General features: G+C 60.1%; 1 protein-coding gene across 4 annotated transcripts; it reads left to right on the forward strand.

The window, feature by feature from the left end:
* Positions 1-296: 296 nt before the first annotated feature.
* Positions 297-9,322, forward strand: Pheta1 (PH domain containing endocytic trafficking adaptor 1). 4 transcript variants are annotated; one of them, XM_048342950.1, is made up of 3 exons: positions 297-399; positions 3,151-3,257; positions 4,385-6,522. In XM_048342950.1, exon 3 carries the CDS (start codon positions 4,470-4,472, stop codon positions 5,253-5,255), a length of 786 nt encoding a protein of 261 aa, XP_048198907.1. In that variant the 5' UTR covers positions 297-399; positions 3,151-3,257; positions 4,385-4,469; the 3' UTR covers positions 5,256-6,522. The 4 variants fall into 4 exon arrangements, 3 of the variants coding, with proteins under 3 accessions (XP_048198907.1, XP_048198909.1, XP_048198908.1); XR_007210461.1 differs by lacking the exon at positions 297-399 and adding an exon at positions 9,312-9,322 and having other exon boundaries at positions 2,992-3,257; positions 4,385-5,798; XM_048342952.1 differs by lacking the exon at positions 3,151-3,257 and having other exon boundaries at positions 321-399.
* Positions 9,323-11,408: the final 2,086 nt, after the last annotated feature.

Below are 11,408 nucleotides of genomic sequence, written 5' to 3' on the forward strand. Positions count from 1 at the left end.
GGGATTTTCCCATGGGCCCACGGCCCCCGTTGTTTTTTTTCCAGGCGAGTCTGTGGCCTTACTTTTCAGACTACACGGAGCTCCGAAGGATTCACAGGTTTTCTGGGACGAGACCATGGGGATTCCAGATCCCGGCGCGGTCTCTTTAAGAGAGGTTTCCAGCGCGTGCCCACGGGGGCGTGGCTACCACGGAGGCGTGTCCGCGTGTGGAGGGCCAATCAGAGGGTGTGGGGCGGGCCCAGCGGCGTCCCGGGCAGGGTTAAAGGGGCGCGGTCGTCAGCCGCCTGGTCCGGCCGCCCCGCCTCCTTCCGCCGGGCCGCGCTGGCCTGCGGCCGCCGGGGACAAAGCGCCAGCGCCGCCGCCACCGCGGGCCCGGCCCTGTGGGGCCTGCGCCGCAAGGTAAGGCTGCCTCGGCGGGGGATCCGGGAGTAGCGGGCCCCGAAGGGCCCGGCTGCCCGCGGGGCGCGCTGCTGGGGGGCCGCGCCCCCCGATGCCTGGGGCCCGGGAGCTGGGTGAGGCCGCCCCGCGCTGCCCTCCGTCCGGCGCGATGTCCTGAAGGAGCTGCTGCCTGCGGCGCACAAAGGGGCCGAGGGCCCAAACCGGGGAGCGGGCTCCGGGCCGGGACCGGGTGCTCGCGGTCCCCGCTTGGCTCTGGTGCTCCGACTCCGCGCGATCGCGCTCCTGGTGTTCGGGCCCTGGGCCCGGCTTCGGGCGCTTGGGCCGGGGCCGGGCGGCGCGGGCAGAGCCTGCCGGTTCCCGGGTGTTCCCAGCCCGTGTCCGCCACACCCACTGCCCCGAGCTCGCACACTCAGGGCCACTGGACTCAGCCCCAGGACCAGGGGATGGTGAAGTAAACGACGCGTGCCCTCAGTTTCCCCAGGTCTCAGTTATGAAGCCAGCTGTGTCCCTAGAGTCCTCGGGCTAATTACCCGCCACCCACACAAAGTGCTGCGGCTCGGCCTTTCCCAGAGGGAAGGTTGACGACGTGACCCTTACAACACCAGCCATCCCAGGAACAGATAATGTCGTTCTTCTCTCCTCCCCTCCTCTCCCTCTCTTCTTTCTCTCCCTTCCTTCTCCCCCATCCTTTCCCTTCCCTTCCCGTTCCTTTCTTGCAAGATCTCCCTGTGGAGCCCACCCTGGCCTCAAACTCCAGATCCTCCTTCCTCCACCTCCCTAAGTGCTGAACCTACTGGTGTGCACTACCCTGCCTGTTAGAGTATTTGAGCTAATGGAACTCTCTTGGCAGCCCATTTGCCACTTGAGGAAAAGGAAGCTGAGGAAGCTGAGCTGGGCCAGGTCCTCCACCTGGATGGGCAGGGGCAGGGGCAGGGCCAGGGCCCTGGTCCTGCCAGCTGAGTGGGCCTCTGGCTTCCTGCCTGGCCGCTGCCCCTAGTGGACTCTGAACCTGCTGGGAGCAGCTGGGACAAGGTGCTGCCTCCAGGCTAGCTGCTGCCTGTCCCCCTGGGCTCCCAGCACACCCCTTCCTCCAGGGCCATGGATAGGGCTGTTCCTGTTGTTGGCTGGTGGGGGGGGGGAGGGGCGGGATGGGCCTGTAGGCCCCACCAGGCAGTAGTACAGGAGGGACTTTGCTCTTCCTTTGCTCCATGGGGCAGGGAGACCCCAAGTTCAGTCCCCAGCCCTGATCTTTGGGCAGGCTACTCATCCCTCTGTGCCTCAGTTTCCATTTCTCTGGATATATTGGGGTGGGTCTGTACTGCAGGGCTGAGGTTATCAGAGGTAACTGCTGAATTCCCCCTACTTTTGCTCGCCAGGCACTGTGATTTAGACAGAAAGCTCCAAGCAGGCAGAAATTACCCAGATAATTTCAGGCTGGGGGTACAAGATAGTAGCTAGGGGGTCGTTTGTGCTTAGGGAACACCCCCTTGAGGATAGGGGGTGGTCATGCTGAGGCTGAAGGATGAGGAGAGGTCATGGGAAGTATGAGAAAGGCAGGAGGGGCAGAGAACAGTTGTGCAAAGTCCCTGAGGCAGGCAAATGCTGATACACTTGATGAACAGGGGGTGAGTGGGACAGAGGAGGAGAAAGGCAAGCCGGAGGCCAAGGGGGAGGATGGAATTTTATTCTGAGATAAGTGGGGAGCCCTAAGAGTTGAAAGCAGAGGCGGAGTTCTGGTTTTTAACCAGGTCCCTCTGTGGGGCAGGGTTTCACTGCCCTTGGGAGATTTAGATCTTACTCTGAGCTGCGCGGGACAGGCAGAGGCTGGGCAAAGGCAGGGGTGAGGCCAGGAGACAGAACAAGAACAGCAGGTGGTTTTCACAGAGTGGTTGAGGAAGCCAGCCTCACATGACAGGTGAGCACAGACTTAAAGCTAGTGAGGAGAGGGAGGGTAGGCGCAAAGGCCCTGTGATGAGAGCAGTGGGTGGGCTTAAGACAGCCAGGAGGTCATTGGGGCTGATGCAGAGTGCAGAAGGCCACAGAAAGCATCCCAGGCAGTGTAGATGGGGACTGGGGGTTGGGGGGAGAGGTCTTGCCAACAGATGAGACCACTGGAGACAGCTGGGCCTTGGTGAGGCCACAGGGACATCACAGGCCTCTTGCTGAGATAGGACACATGAATGCCAGCAGTGCTGGGTGTGGTGGGCACTGCCTGTAATCCCAGCATAGGGAGGGGGCAGAGGGGAGGGGAGGGGAGGGGGCAGGAGGATCTCAAGGCCCAGGCAATTCTGGGCTGCATAGTGAGACCTATTTCAAAGGTCAGGAAATTGGGCTGGGACGTAGTACAGTGATACAGTGCTTGCCTAACATGCACAAGGCCCCACACTGGATCCCTGGCCCTGCACACAAAGTAAAAGCAAGAGCTGGGCGTTGGTGGCTCACCCCATCATCCTAGCTACTCAGGAGACCCAGATTTCAGGACTGCAGTTCAAAGCCAGCTCAGGCAGTAACCTCTGTGAGACTACCTCCAATTCACCACTGAAAAGCCAGAAATGGAGCTTTGGTTCAAACAGTAGAGTACTAGCTTTGAGCAAAAGCTCAGGGACAGTGCCCAGGCCCTGAGTTCAAGCCCTAGGACAGGTACAAAAGATAAACAAAAAATGCATTATGAGCTTAACTATACAGCCTGGCACCACAGTGCCAGTACTGTGCCCTCACAACTCTGGCTTAGTTTGTGGTCCCATTTTACAGATGGACAAACAGAGGCCTGGAGAGGCTGACAGTGTGCCCCAGGCCTCACAGCCTGCACAGGACACAGCTGACGTGTGAGCCGGACCAGGAGGTGGGCAGAGGCTGAGGTAGGAGGGACCGAGGGAAATGGGCAAGCTGGGGGCAGGGTCCACATGGGATTGGGTTTGTGGGGAGGGGATGTGTGAACCTCCTTATGTAAGGAGAGAACCAGGGGCTCAGAGAGGGGCAGCTTGTGTGCAGCATCACAGCTCAGTGCAGCCAGGTGGGAACCAAACACCTAGCACTGGGGACTCAGAACAAGGTGGTCTCAGCGTCCCTCCCACCGCAGGATGCCCCTCTGATTGCCTCAGTGAGTGGCTGGAGGTGGTAAGGAAGGAAGGCTAGCATGCCAGGCCTCATTCCTCTGGGCCTTAGGACACCACCCAGGCAAGGAAATGAGTATTAATTAGGTGCCTAGTGCATACCAGGCTCTTTAAAAATGTAGCTACCTCCCTACCCAGGGAGAGGCTGAGAAGTGGGAGTCCAGGGACTGTCCTCCATTGGCCTGGCCACCCTGGGCCTGTGGGCCACCCTCAGCCCGGCCTGGTAGCCCTTGACAGAAGTGGATGAACTTGGCTGTCCCAGGCTCTCCATTAGTTCTCACCATGGGGCCTCTGCACATGTTCTTCTGCCTGTCCTGACCTCCAACCCCCATGCTGGGCCCCACCTCACCTTCTACCTTCCCAGGCTGGCTCTCTATGAAAGCCAAATGCTCTTCTGGTCCCCAACGCCCCAACCCCCCTCCTTGGAAATAAGCCCTGGTGGACATGTCTGCGGGTCATTTTTCTACTTCCCTCTTTTCAACCCCAGCAGCACTCAGCACCTAGAGGGCAGGGCCTGTCCCCAGTTCCTGCCGCACAGTCGGTGGATAATACTTGGGGAGCACCTGTGATGTAGTTCTGTGTATCCCCATTCATGGACCAACAAGCCAGGACGGAGTCCTGCGCGGGGACCAAGTCCCAGCGGGTCTTTTCCGGGATGGTGGCATTTCAGCTCTGCCCCGGGAGCTGTGTGACCGTGGGTCCGTGACTGACCTCTCTGTGCCTCTGTTTCCTCATCTGTCAGACGGGAGGCCGGGGTCTGCGTCCCGAGGGGCCGCCTGGTGTGCAGCAGCCCCAGCCCCCTACCTGGGAGGAGGCCTGGGGCCGGTTCGGGGGTGGCCGCGTCCTCTCTAAGCCTCCGTTTCCTCACGCAGGTCCGGGGCGAGGGGGCCGGGGCCCCCCACTGAGCTCTCGGCGGTTCTGGGGTGCAGGCCCCCCGCTGCCCCGGCCCGGCGCAGCATGAAGCTGAACGAGCGCAGCCTGGCCCGCTACGCGACCTGCGACGCGCCGGTGGACAAGGCGGGCTTCCTGCACAAGCGCGGCGGGCGGCACGCGGCCTTCCAGCGGCGCTGGTTCGTGCTGCGCGGGAACATGCTCTTCTACTTCGAGGCGGCGGCCGAGGCGGCGGCGGTGGCCCCCGAGCCGCTGGGCGTCATCGTGCTGGAGGGCTGCACGGTGGAGCTGGCCGAGGCCGCGCACTTCGCCTTCGCCTTCGCCGTGCGCTTCGCGGGCGCGCGCGCGCGCTCCTACGTGCTCGCGGCCGACAGCCAGGGGGCGCTCGAGGGCTGGGTGAAGGCGCTGTCGCGCGCTAGCTTCGCCTACCTGCGCCTGGTGGTGCGGGAGCTGGAGCAGCAGCTGGCGGCCGCGCGCGCCGGCTCCGCCCCGCCCCCAGCCCTGCAGGACCCGCCCCCGGCCCTGCAGGCCCCGCCCGCGGCCCCTCCGTTCAAGGCCCTGCAGGCCGCGCCCCTTCCGGTCCCGCCCCCTCAACAGGCCCCGCCCCGAGCCCCGCCCCGGCGGCCCTTTGATCGCCCGGCCCCGGTCGGCAAGGCGGAAGGCCGCGCAGCCTGGAGCACCGAGGCCCCGGTGGTCCCGGATCGCCGCGATCGCCCGCCGCTGCCGCCCCGCCGTCGGGCCTCGGCCACCCCCGAGCCCCCCGCCTCGGCGCCCTTCGCGCGGCTGCACGAGTGGTATGGGCAGGAGGTGTTGGCGCTGCGCACGCAGTGGCGCAGCCGCGCGCAGCCCTGAGTGCCCCTCGGCCGGGCCTGGGGGCTCAGGGCCCCTCTGGGCCCCCACTAGCACGGGAGGCTCCCGGAGGCCTTTGGACCGCGTGACTGGGGGCCTAGGCTGCAGGGGCCCAGCCCTGCCTAGGCCCAGCCCGGGACTCCAGTTGGCCGCATGCCCAGGGCCCCTGGTGCTGGTACTGGGTCTTGGTGTTGTAGGGAACCGCCCCGGGACCACACCTGGCCTGACAGCCACACCTGTTCCCCAGCTGCCTCCCCACGTTCAAGTTCAGGGGCGGAGAGGAGAGGCAACACAGGTGGGAGTCCGGGGGGTCCCCAGCTGGGGTAGAACTTGGCCCAGGGCCTGTCCCGCACCAGGCGGGCCTCCCTCTCCCTGTCTCCCCAGCTCCTGACTGCGTCCTGCAGGCACAGTTCCCCACTTCTGCCCTGGGCAGCCTTCCAACCGCCACCTGGCCCCCAGCCCAGGCTGCCCCAGCCGACCCAGCAGATGCCTCTAGGGAGGGGAGATGGTCCAGGTCCTGGACGGTGGCAAAAAAAACGAGCAGCTGTGGCCTCCCTGGCCTGCCTGGTGCCTGTCACCGCCTCCAGTGCCCCTGGGGGCCTGGCCCCCCACCTCTCACCACAGTGCCCTTCATCCAGGAAGAATGTCAGGTGCCGACTTGCCCCCTTGGTTGTGTTTACAGTCTCCGTGCTCACACTGGGCACAGAGGACACCTTTTTCCCAGCCTCTGCTTCCCCAGACTGTCCTTGCTGGTGGCAGAATGCTAGGCTCTCCTGCCTGGTAGACTCAGGGGCTGGGGGCCCCACAGTGGCCGGCTCCCTGCTGGTTCAGGGGGCTGGAGGCATTTTATTTTAAAATATGTACGTATTTTGTTTTTCTTCTGGCTGTGAAGCCTGGTGTTTTCACTACTTTTGCCTCTGTTGGTAGGTGGGAAGGGGACAGCTAGCAGGATAAAGTCACCTGCTGCTGGGCTTTGCACCTGTCCAGCCCCGCTCTCCGCTGGGCATGGTACGCTCCCCTCCCCTCTCCCTGTCCTGCCAAGTGGGTGGCAGTTGCTCTTGTACGCAGGCTCAGGTTTAGGGGTTCTAGCTGAGCCCACTATGTGGGGTGAGGTGCAGACCCCCGCCTGGGGCAGGATTTCTGGCTGTAAAGGTACAGTGGCCCTGGTTCCCTGAGTAGGGGTGAGGTGCTCCCCTCCTCCAAAGCACAGGTTGGGGATGGGAGAGATGCCGCGGGGGAGGGACGAGGGCCACAATAAATGTTCTTTGCTGAATGGGTGTTTGTGTTCTTTCCTCCAGCAAAACTCGTTGTGCCTTTCACCCCCATTTCCTAAGTGAGGAGCAGTGAACACTTCTCTCCCTCTACGTCTCCCTTCTTTAGCCCCGTTATACTAAAATTAATCCTTGCTAAAACTTAAAGTCCAGATTGATCGGCTTGGAGTGTCCAGAGCAGGTCCAGGGAGGTGGCTGGCAGGGGCATGTATTTACCACTTATGGGGAGAAGGAGGCGCAGAGTGGATCACAGCTGCCCTGTCAGGGCAGGGGTGTACAGCTGAGCCCGGTGGCAGTGCTCTTGGAGGGGAGAAGGGGACTTGTCCACAGGGGTGGGACACCAGAGGCTGAGGAGGACACTTGTGTTCACCTACAAGACAGAGTACCAATGCAGAGGTGGAGCCTGGGTCTTAGCTGGTATGGTGGCCATTCCTGTGACCTTGTAATCCCAGTGCCGTGAGGCTAAGGCAGGAGGATCCCAAAGTCAAGACCCTGGACTGGAGCCACCCTGGAGCATGAGTGGCTCTTCTGGATCGTGTGGCCCCATGTGAGTTGAGAGGAACGAGCCTGCATCAATTAGTGATGTCTGCTTTGGGCACTGTGGGCCTGCACTCTGTTCTCAGACTTGCTGCATCGGTTAGTGATGTCTGCAGTGGGCACCGTGGGCCTGTGCTCTGTTCTCAGACTTGCTGGGTCAATGGGATCTACAGAATGGAAGGGCCCGGCCACAAGAGGGTCACCCATGGTAGACTAGGCCCGAAGCCTTCCTATTGTGGGCCTGGGGTGTGGGCCTCAGGTCTCCATGGTGGCCTGGAAAAATCAGCACATTCAGGAGGATGTGGCTTTAGGATGAGGGAAGTGTAAGACCTTGTATTGAAGGCATGGAAACTTCTGTGGTCAGAGAAAGGGGGGGGCTTCCCTCCGTGACTGAAGGTGGGGAAGCGGCTCTCAAGCAGGTATCCGTGGCCACCATCAGCACTGGGTACAGGGCACCGAATGGGGAGGCAGCAGGAGGCAGCTTGAGGGGGGCCCACAGCTATGGTCAGCGTCCATCTAGATGGAACACTTGGCTCCACCGCCTCCAGGCTGTCACCTGGGTGGCTTCAGGACGCTTGCCAGCACCATGCCCCTTCTGGGAGCTGTTTCTGGAGCTGGGCTCAGACTCCAGGGCTCACGAGCCCCGGCCTCAGCCTCCTGAGTATCTGGATGACAGGGTGCAGCTGGTGCCCACCTGACTCACAGAGAAGTTTAGGGTTTGCCCAGCGCCACACAGCTCTCCAGTGAAGCCGGGGCTAGAACCAGACTCTCATGCCCTGAGTTAGAGGGAAGCCTGGCCTCTCCTGAAGTGTCACCCTTTGTGGGTGACATGCTCCTGGGAGGTGGGGATCTTGGCTTTCATCCAAGGTATCCCCAGTTCCTACCGAGGGCTGGGTGTCCAGAGAGGCCATGCTGCTGGGGAAGCAGAGCTACAGTCCCAGCTGCAGCGGAGAGAGTGAATCACGGGTGCTGTGGGGCAGTCACGGGGTGGTAGGAAGGTGTGAGGCCCGTGGTGGTGTGTCTGGGGCACCACGGGGCTGTGGCTCATGGGTCACGCTGAGGATCACTCTAGGGGTAAGGGGACAACACCAGTCACCATGAGATGAGCGCCTGCCGCAGCGGGACCCAGTCAGCAACGGGAACCCTCCTGCTCCCGGCGACAACCCAGGGCCACACACCTCTGAGAATCGGTCTCGGGGCTGCTCCCGTGAGCCCCCACTTCATAGGTGAGGACCGAGGGCCTCAGGGTACATTGGGAGTGGCAGCGCTTTGTGTGAGGAAGCCAACTCACACCGCCGAGGTGAGCGCCACGTGGCCCAGGGCCACCGAGGTGGGCGGGCACAGAGTCCAGCCAGCCCCCTTTCCCTGCTGCCATAAGAGGCAGGCGGGCTCCGAGCTGCTCTTGGCATCTGGTGCGCCATGCCACAGAAGCCTGCCGTGGAGGCAGCCGTGGCCTGGGAGGCCACCAGTATGGCCAGACGTTTGTCTCTTCACGAGCAGTTGTTATTGGTGACTTTGCATTGGTCCCGGGGCTTGCACTCAGGGCAGGTGCAGTCTCTTAGCTTTTTTTTTTTTTTTTTCTTTTCTCCAGTCCTGGGGCTTGGACTCAGGGCCTGAGCACTGTCCCTGGCTTTCTTTTTGCTCAAGGCTAGCACTCTGCCACTTGAGCCACAGCACCCCTTCTGGCGTTTTCTGTATACGTGGTGCTGGGGAATCAAACCTGGGGCTTCATGTATGGGAGGCAAGCACTCTTGCCACTAGGCCATATCCCCAGCCCCAGTCTCTTAGCTTTTTTCCACTCAAAGCTAGTGCTCTACCAATTGAGCTACAGTGCCACTTCCTGCTTTTTGGTGGTTAATTGGAGATAAGAGCAGGGCACTGGTGGCTCTTGCCTGGAATCCTAGCTACTCACGAGTCTGAGTTCTGAGAGTTGCGGTTCAAAGCCAGCCTGAGCAGGAAAGTCTGAGACTCTTATCTCCAATAAAGTACTCAGAAAAAGCCGGAAGTGGTGCTGTGGCTCAAGTGGCAGAGCTCTAGTCTTGAGCACAAAGAGGCTTAGGGACAGTGCCTAGGCCCTTAGTTCAAGCCCCAGGACTAGCAAAAAACCAAAACCCTCCTTGCTTTAGTTATTTTTCCAGTAAGGTCTTAAACTTGTGCTCAGACAGACCTGGACTGTGACTCCTATCTGCATCTCCTGTGTAGCTTCAAGCACAGGTGCGCACCACCGCATCCAGCCATTGCTTGAGATGAGGTCTGCAGAGCTTTTTGCCCTGGCTACCCTCCTGATCTTAGCAGCCAGAGTAGAGGGAAAAATCCAAATAAAGAAAATCAGTCTTATAGCTGGGTATTGGTTGCTCACATCTATAACCCTAGCTACTCAGGAAGCTGAGATCTGGAAGACGGCAGTTCAAAGCCAGCCTGCACAGAAGAACCTAAGCCACTACATTCCCAGTGAACCAGTAAAAAGCAGGGCTGGATTCATGGCTCAAGTAGTAGAGCTCCAGCCATAAATCAGCAAGCTGAGCTGAAGGACAAGGTTCTGAGTTCAAACCCTGGTACTAATCAAAAACAAACAAACAGAAACAAAAAGCAGAGCTTAGGGTCCCCTAAGAGTCGCAGGGGCCCACGATGTTGCACGGTAAGACAAAGGGCCAGACACCAGGATTATTATACAATTCTGTATTTAGTGACTCCTTTACAGAATGTATTCTTTTTAAAATTTTAAACAAAGTTCATCAATCTCTCATAGAAAGTTTGGTGTGTGGGGGTGTGGGCGTGTGCGCGCGTGTGCGTGTGTTCTTTTACCATTGCAGGACGTGAAGGAGGAAGTTGTTCGTGGGTCTGCAGGTTTTAGGAACAGTAGCAGGATTCCTTTCTGGGTTCCGAAGACTAGACTAAGTGCTGATCAAATCCCACTGCACTAAAGCCACAGTGACGGATCCGAGTTCGAGTCTAGTGGAGGTGTGGATTTCTATGTCGTGTTGGGTTCAAGAATTAAAAACTGCTGTTCTCCCTTGGTGCCCCTCGTGAGGGTAGCGGTGGCTGACAGTCGCTTAGTTTGTTCCAGATTGGAGGACTCAGAACATTGGTCTCTGTTCCTTGTGTCAGTACGAAAACACCTTCATCAGCATGAAAACGCGTGCCAGGAACCGGGATGTGCAGCCTGGGTGTGACAGATGCAGTTTCTTGCAGACTGCAGCCTGGGCCTGGTACATGAATTTGCATTTCTGGAATGTTCCTTCCCTTCCTCTTTCTACTAGCCAGGTTGTGCCTGTGTGGTTTTGAAGTGTCTCCTGCATCCTCAGCCGTCCTTGCTGGCGCTGGATGGGCAGCAGTGTCAGTGACATTTCGTCATCACCCGGGGGACTCACCCAGTTGTCTGCCCACAGAATTGTGTGTGTGTGTGTGTGTGTGTGTGTGTGCATGTGTGTGTGCGCCAGTCCTGGGACTTGAACTCAGGGCCTGGCTGCTGTCCCTGAGCTTTCTTCACTCAAGGCTAGCACTCTACCACTTGAGCCACAGCTCCACTTCTGGCTTTTTGCTGATTAATTGGAGATAAGAATCTCATGGACTCTCCTGTGTGGGCCTGGCTTTGAACTGTGAGCCTTAGATCTCAACCTCCTGAGTAGCTTGGACTACAGGCATGCGCCACTGGTGCCCAGCTCTCCACAGAATGTCAACAAAGAAAAGTAAAAGTGCACATGCACGTGTGCCAAAGAGCCATCAACCAATATGGTGCGCCTTCTCCCCCTCAAACCTGTGCCAGAGACAGGGGAGTTGGGGCCTCCTGGGCGGGGCGGGCGGGTGGCGCGGAGGCTTCCCCACCCCAGGGCGCTTGGAGCATCCAAGGCAGCACCAGGGTCAACCAGAGCTGGGGCAGCCGGGGCTGGGGCTCTGGCCTCCGGAAGCTGGGGCTTGTGCTGGATGCTAAGCTTGGGTGCTGACCCACACTGGCACCTTCCAGAAACTCAGGGAGGGAAGGGGATGGTCCCGGCTTCTCTGAGATGCCCAGGTGTGTATGGACCCCTGGAGAAACTTCCCAGGGCAGCCAGGGTTCGGGCTGGGAAATGGGGTGGTTCTGGCTCGTGTCCCACACTCTGCCCCGGTCCAGCTTTGCAAAGGAGCTGGAAACACGCCATGCACACGTGGATGGACGCCGTCTGGCCTCCGGGCCCTGCGGGCTCGTGCCGGGGCCATGTCAGCAGTTTTCTTGCACCGTTCCCCCTCTGGACGGCCCCATCTCTCCTGGCTGCACCAGGACGTGCATCCTGTCTTTAGGACTGCAGACCACCGGCTTGGGATGCATCCTCCACAGCGTCGAGGTTTCGTTTAGAGTCTTTTGGACTTT

Source organism: Perognathus longimembris, chromosome 3 (assembly GCF_023159225.1).
Source record: "Perognathus longimembris pacificus isolate PPM17 chromosome 3, ASM2315922v1, whole genome shotgun sequence".
Taxonomy (NCBI): domain Eukaryota; kingdom Metazoa; phylum Chordata; class Mammalia; order Rodentia; family Heteromyidae; genus Perognathus; species Perognathus longimembris.

Coding starts and splice junctions, on each gene's coding strand:
- Pheta1 (XM_048342950.1), top strand. CDS start 4,470: ATGAAGCTGAACGAGCGCAGCCTGGCCCGCTACGCGACCTGCGACGCG.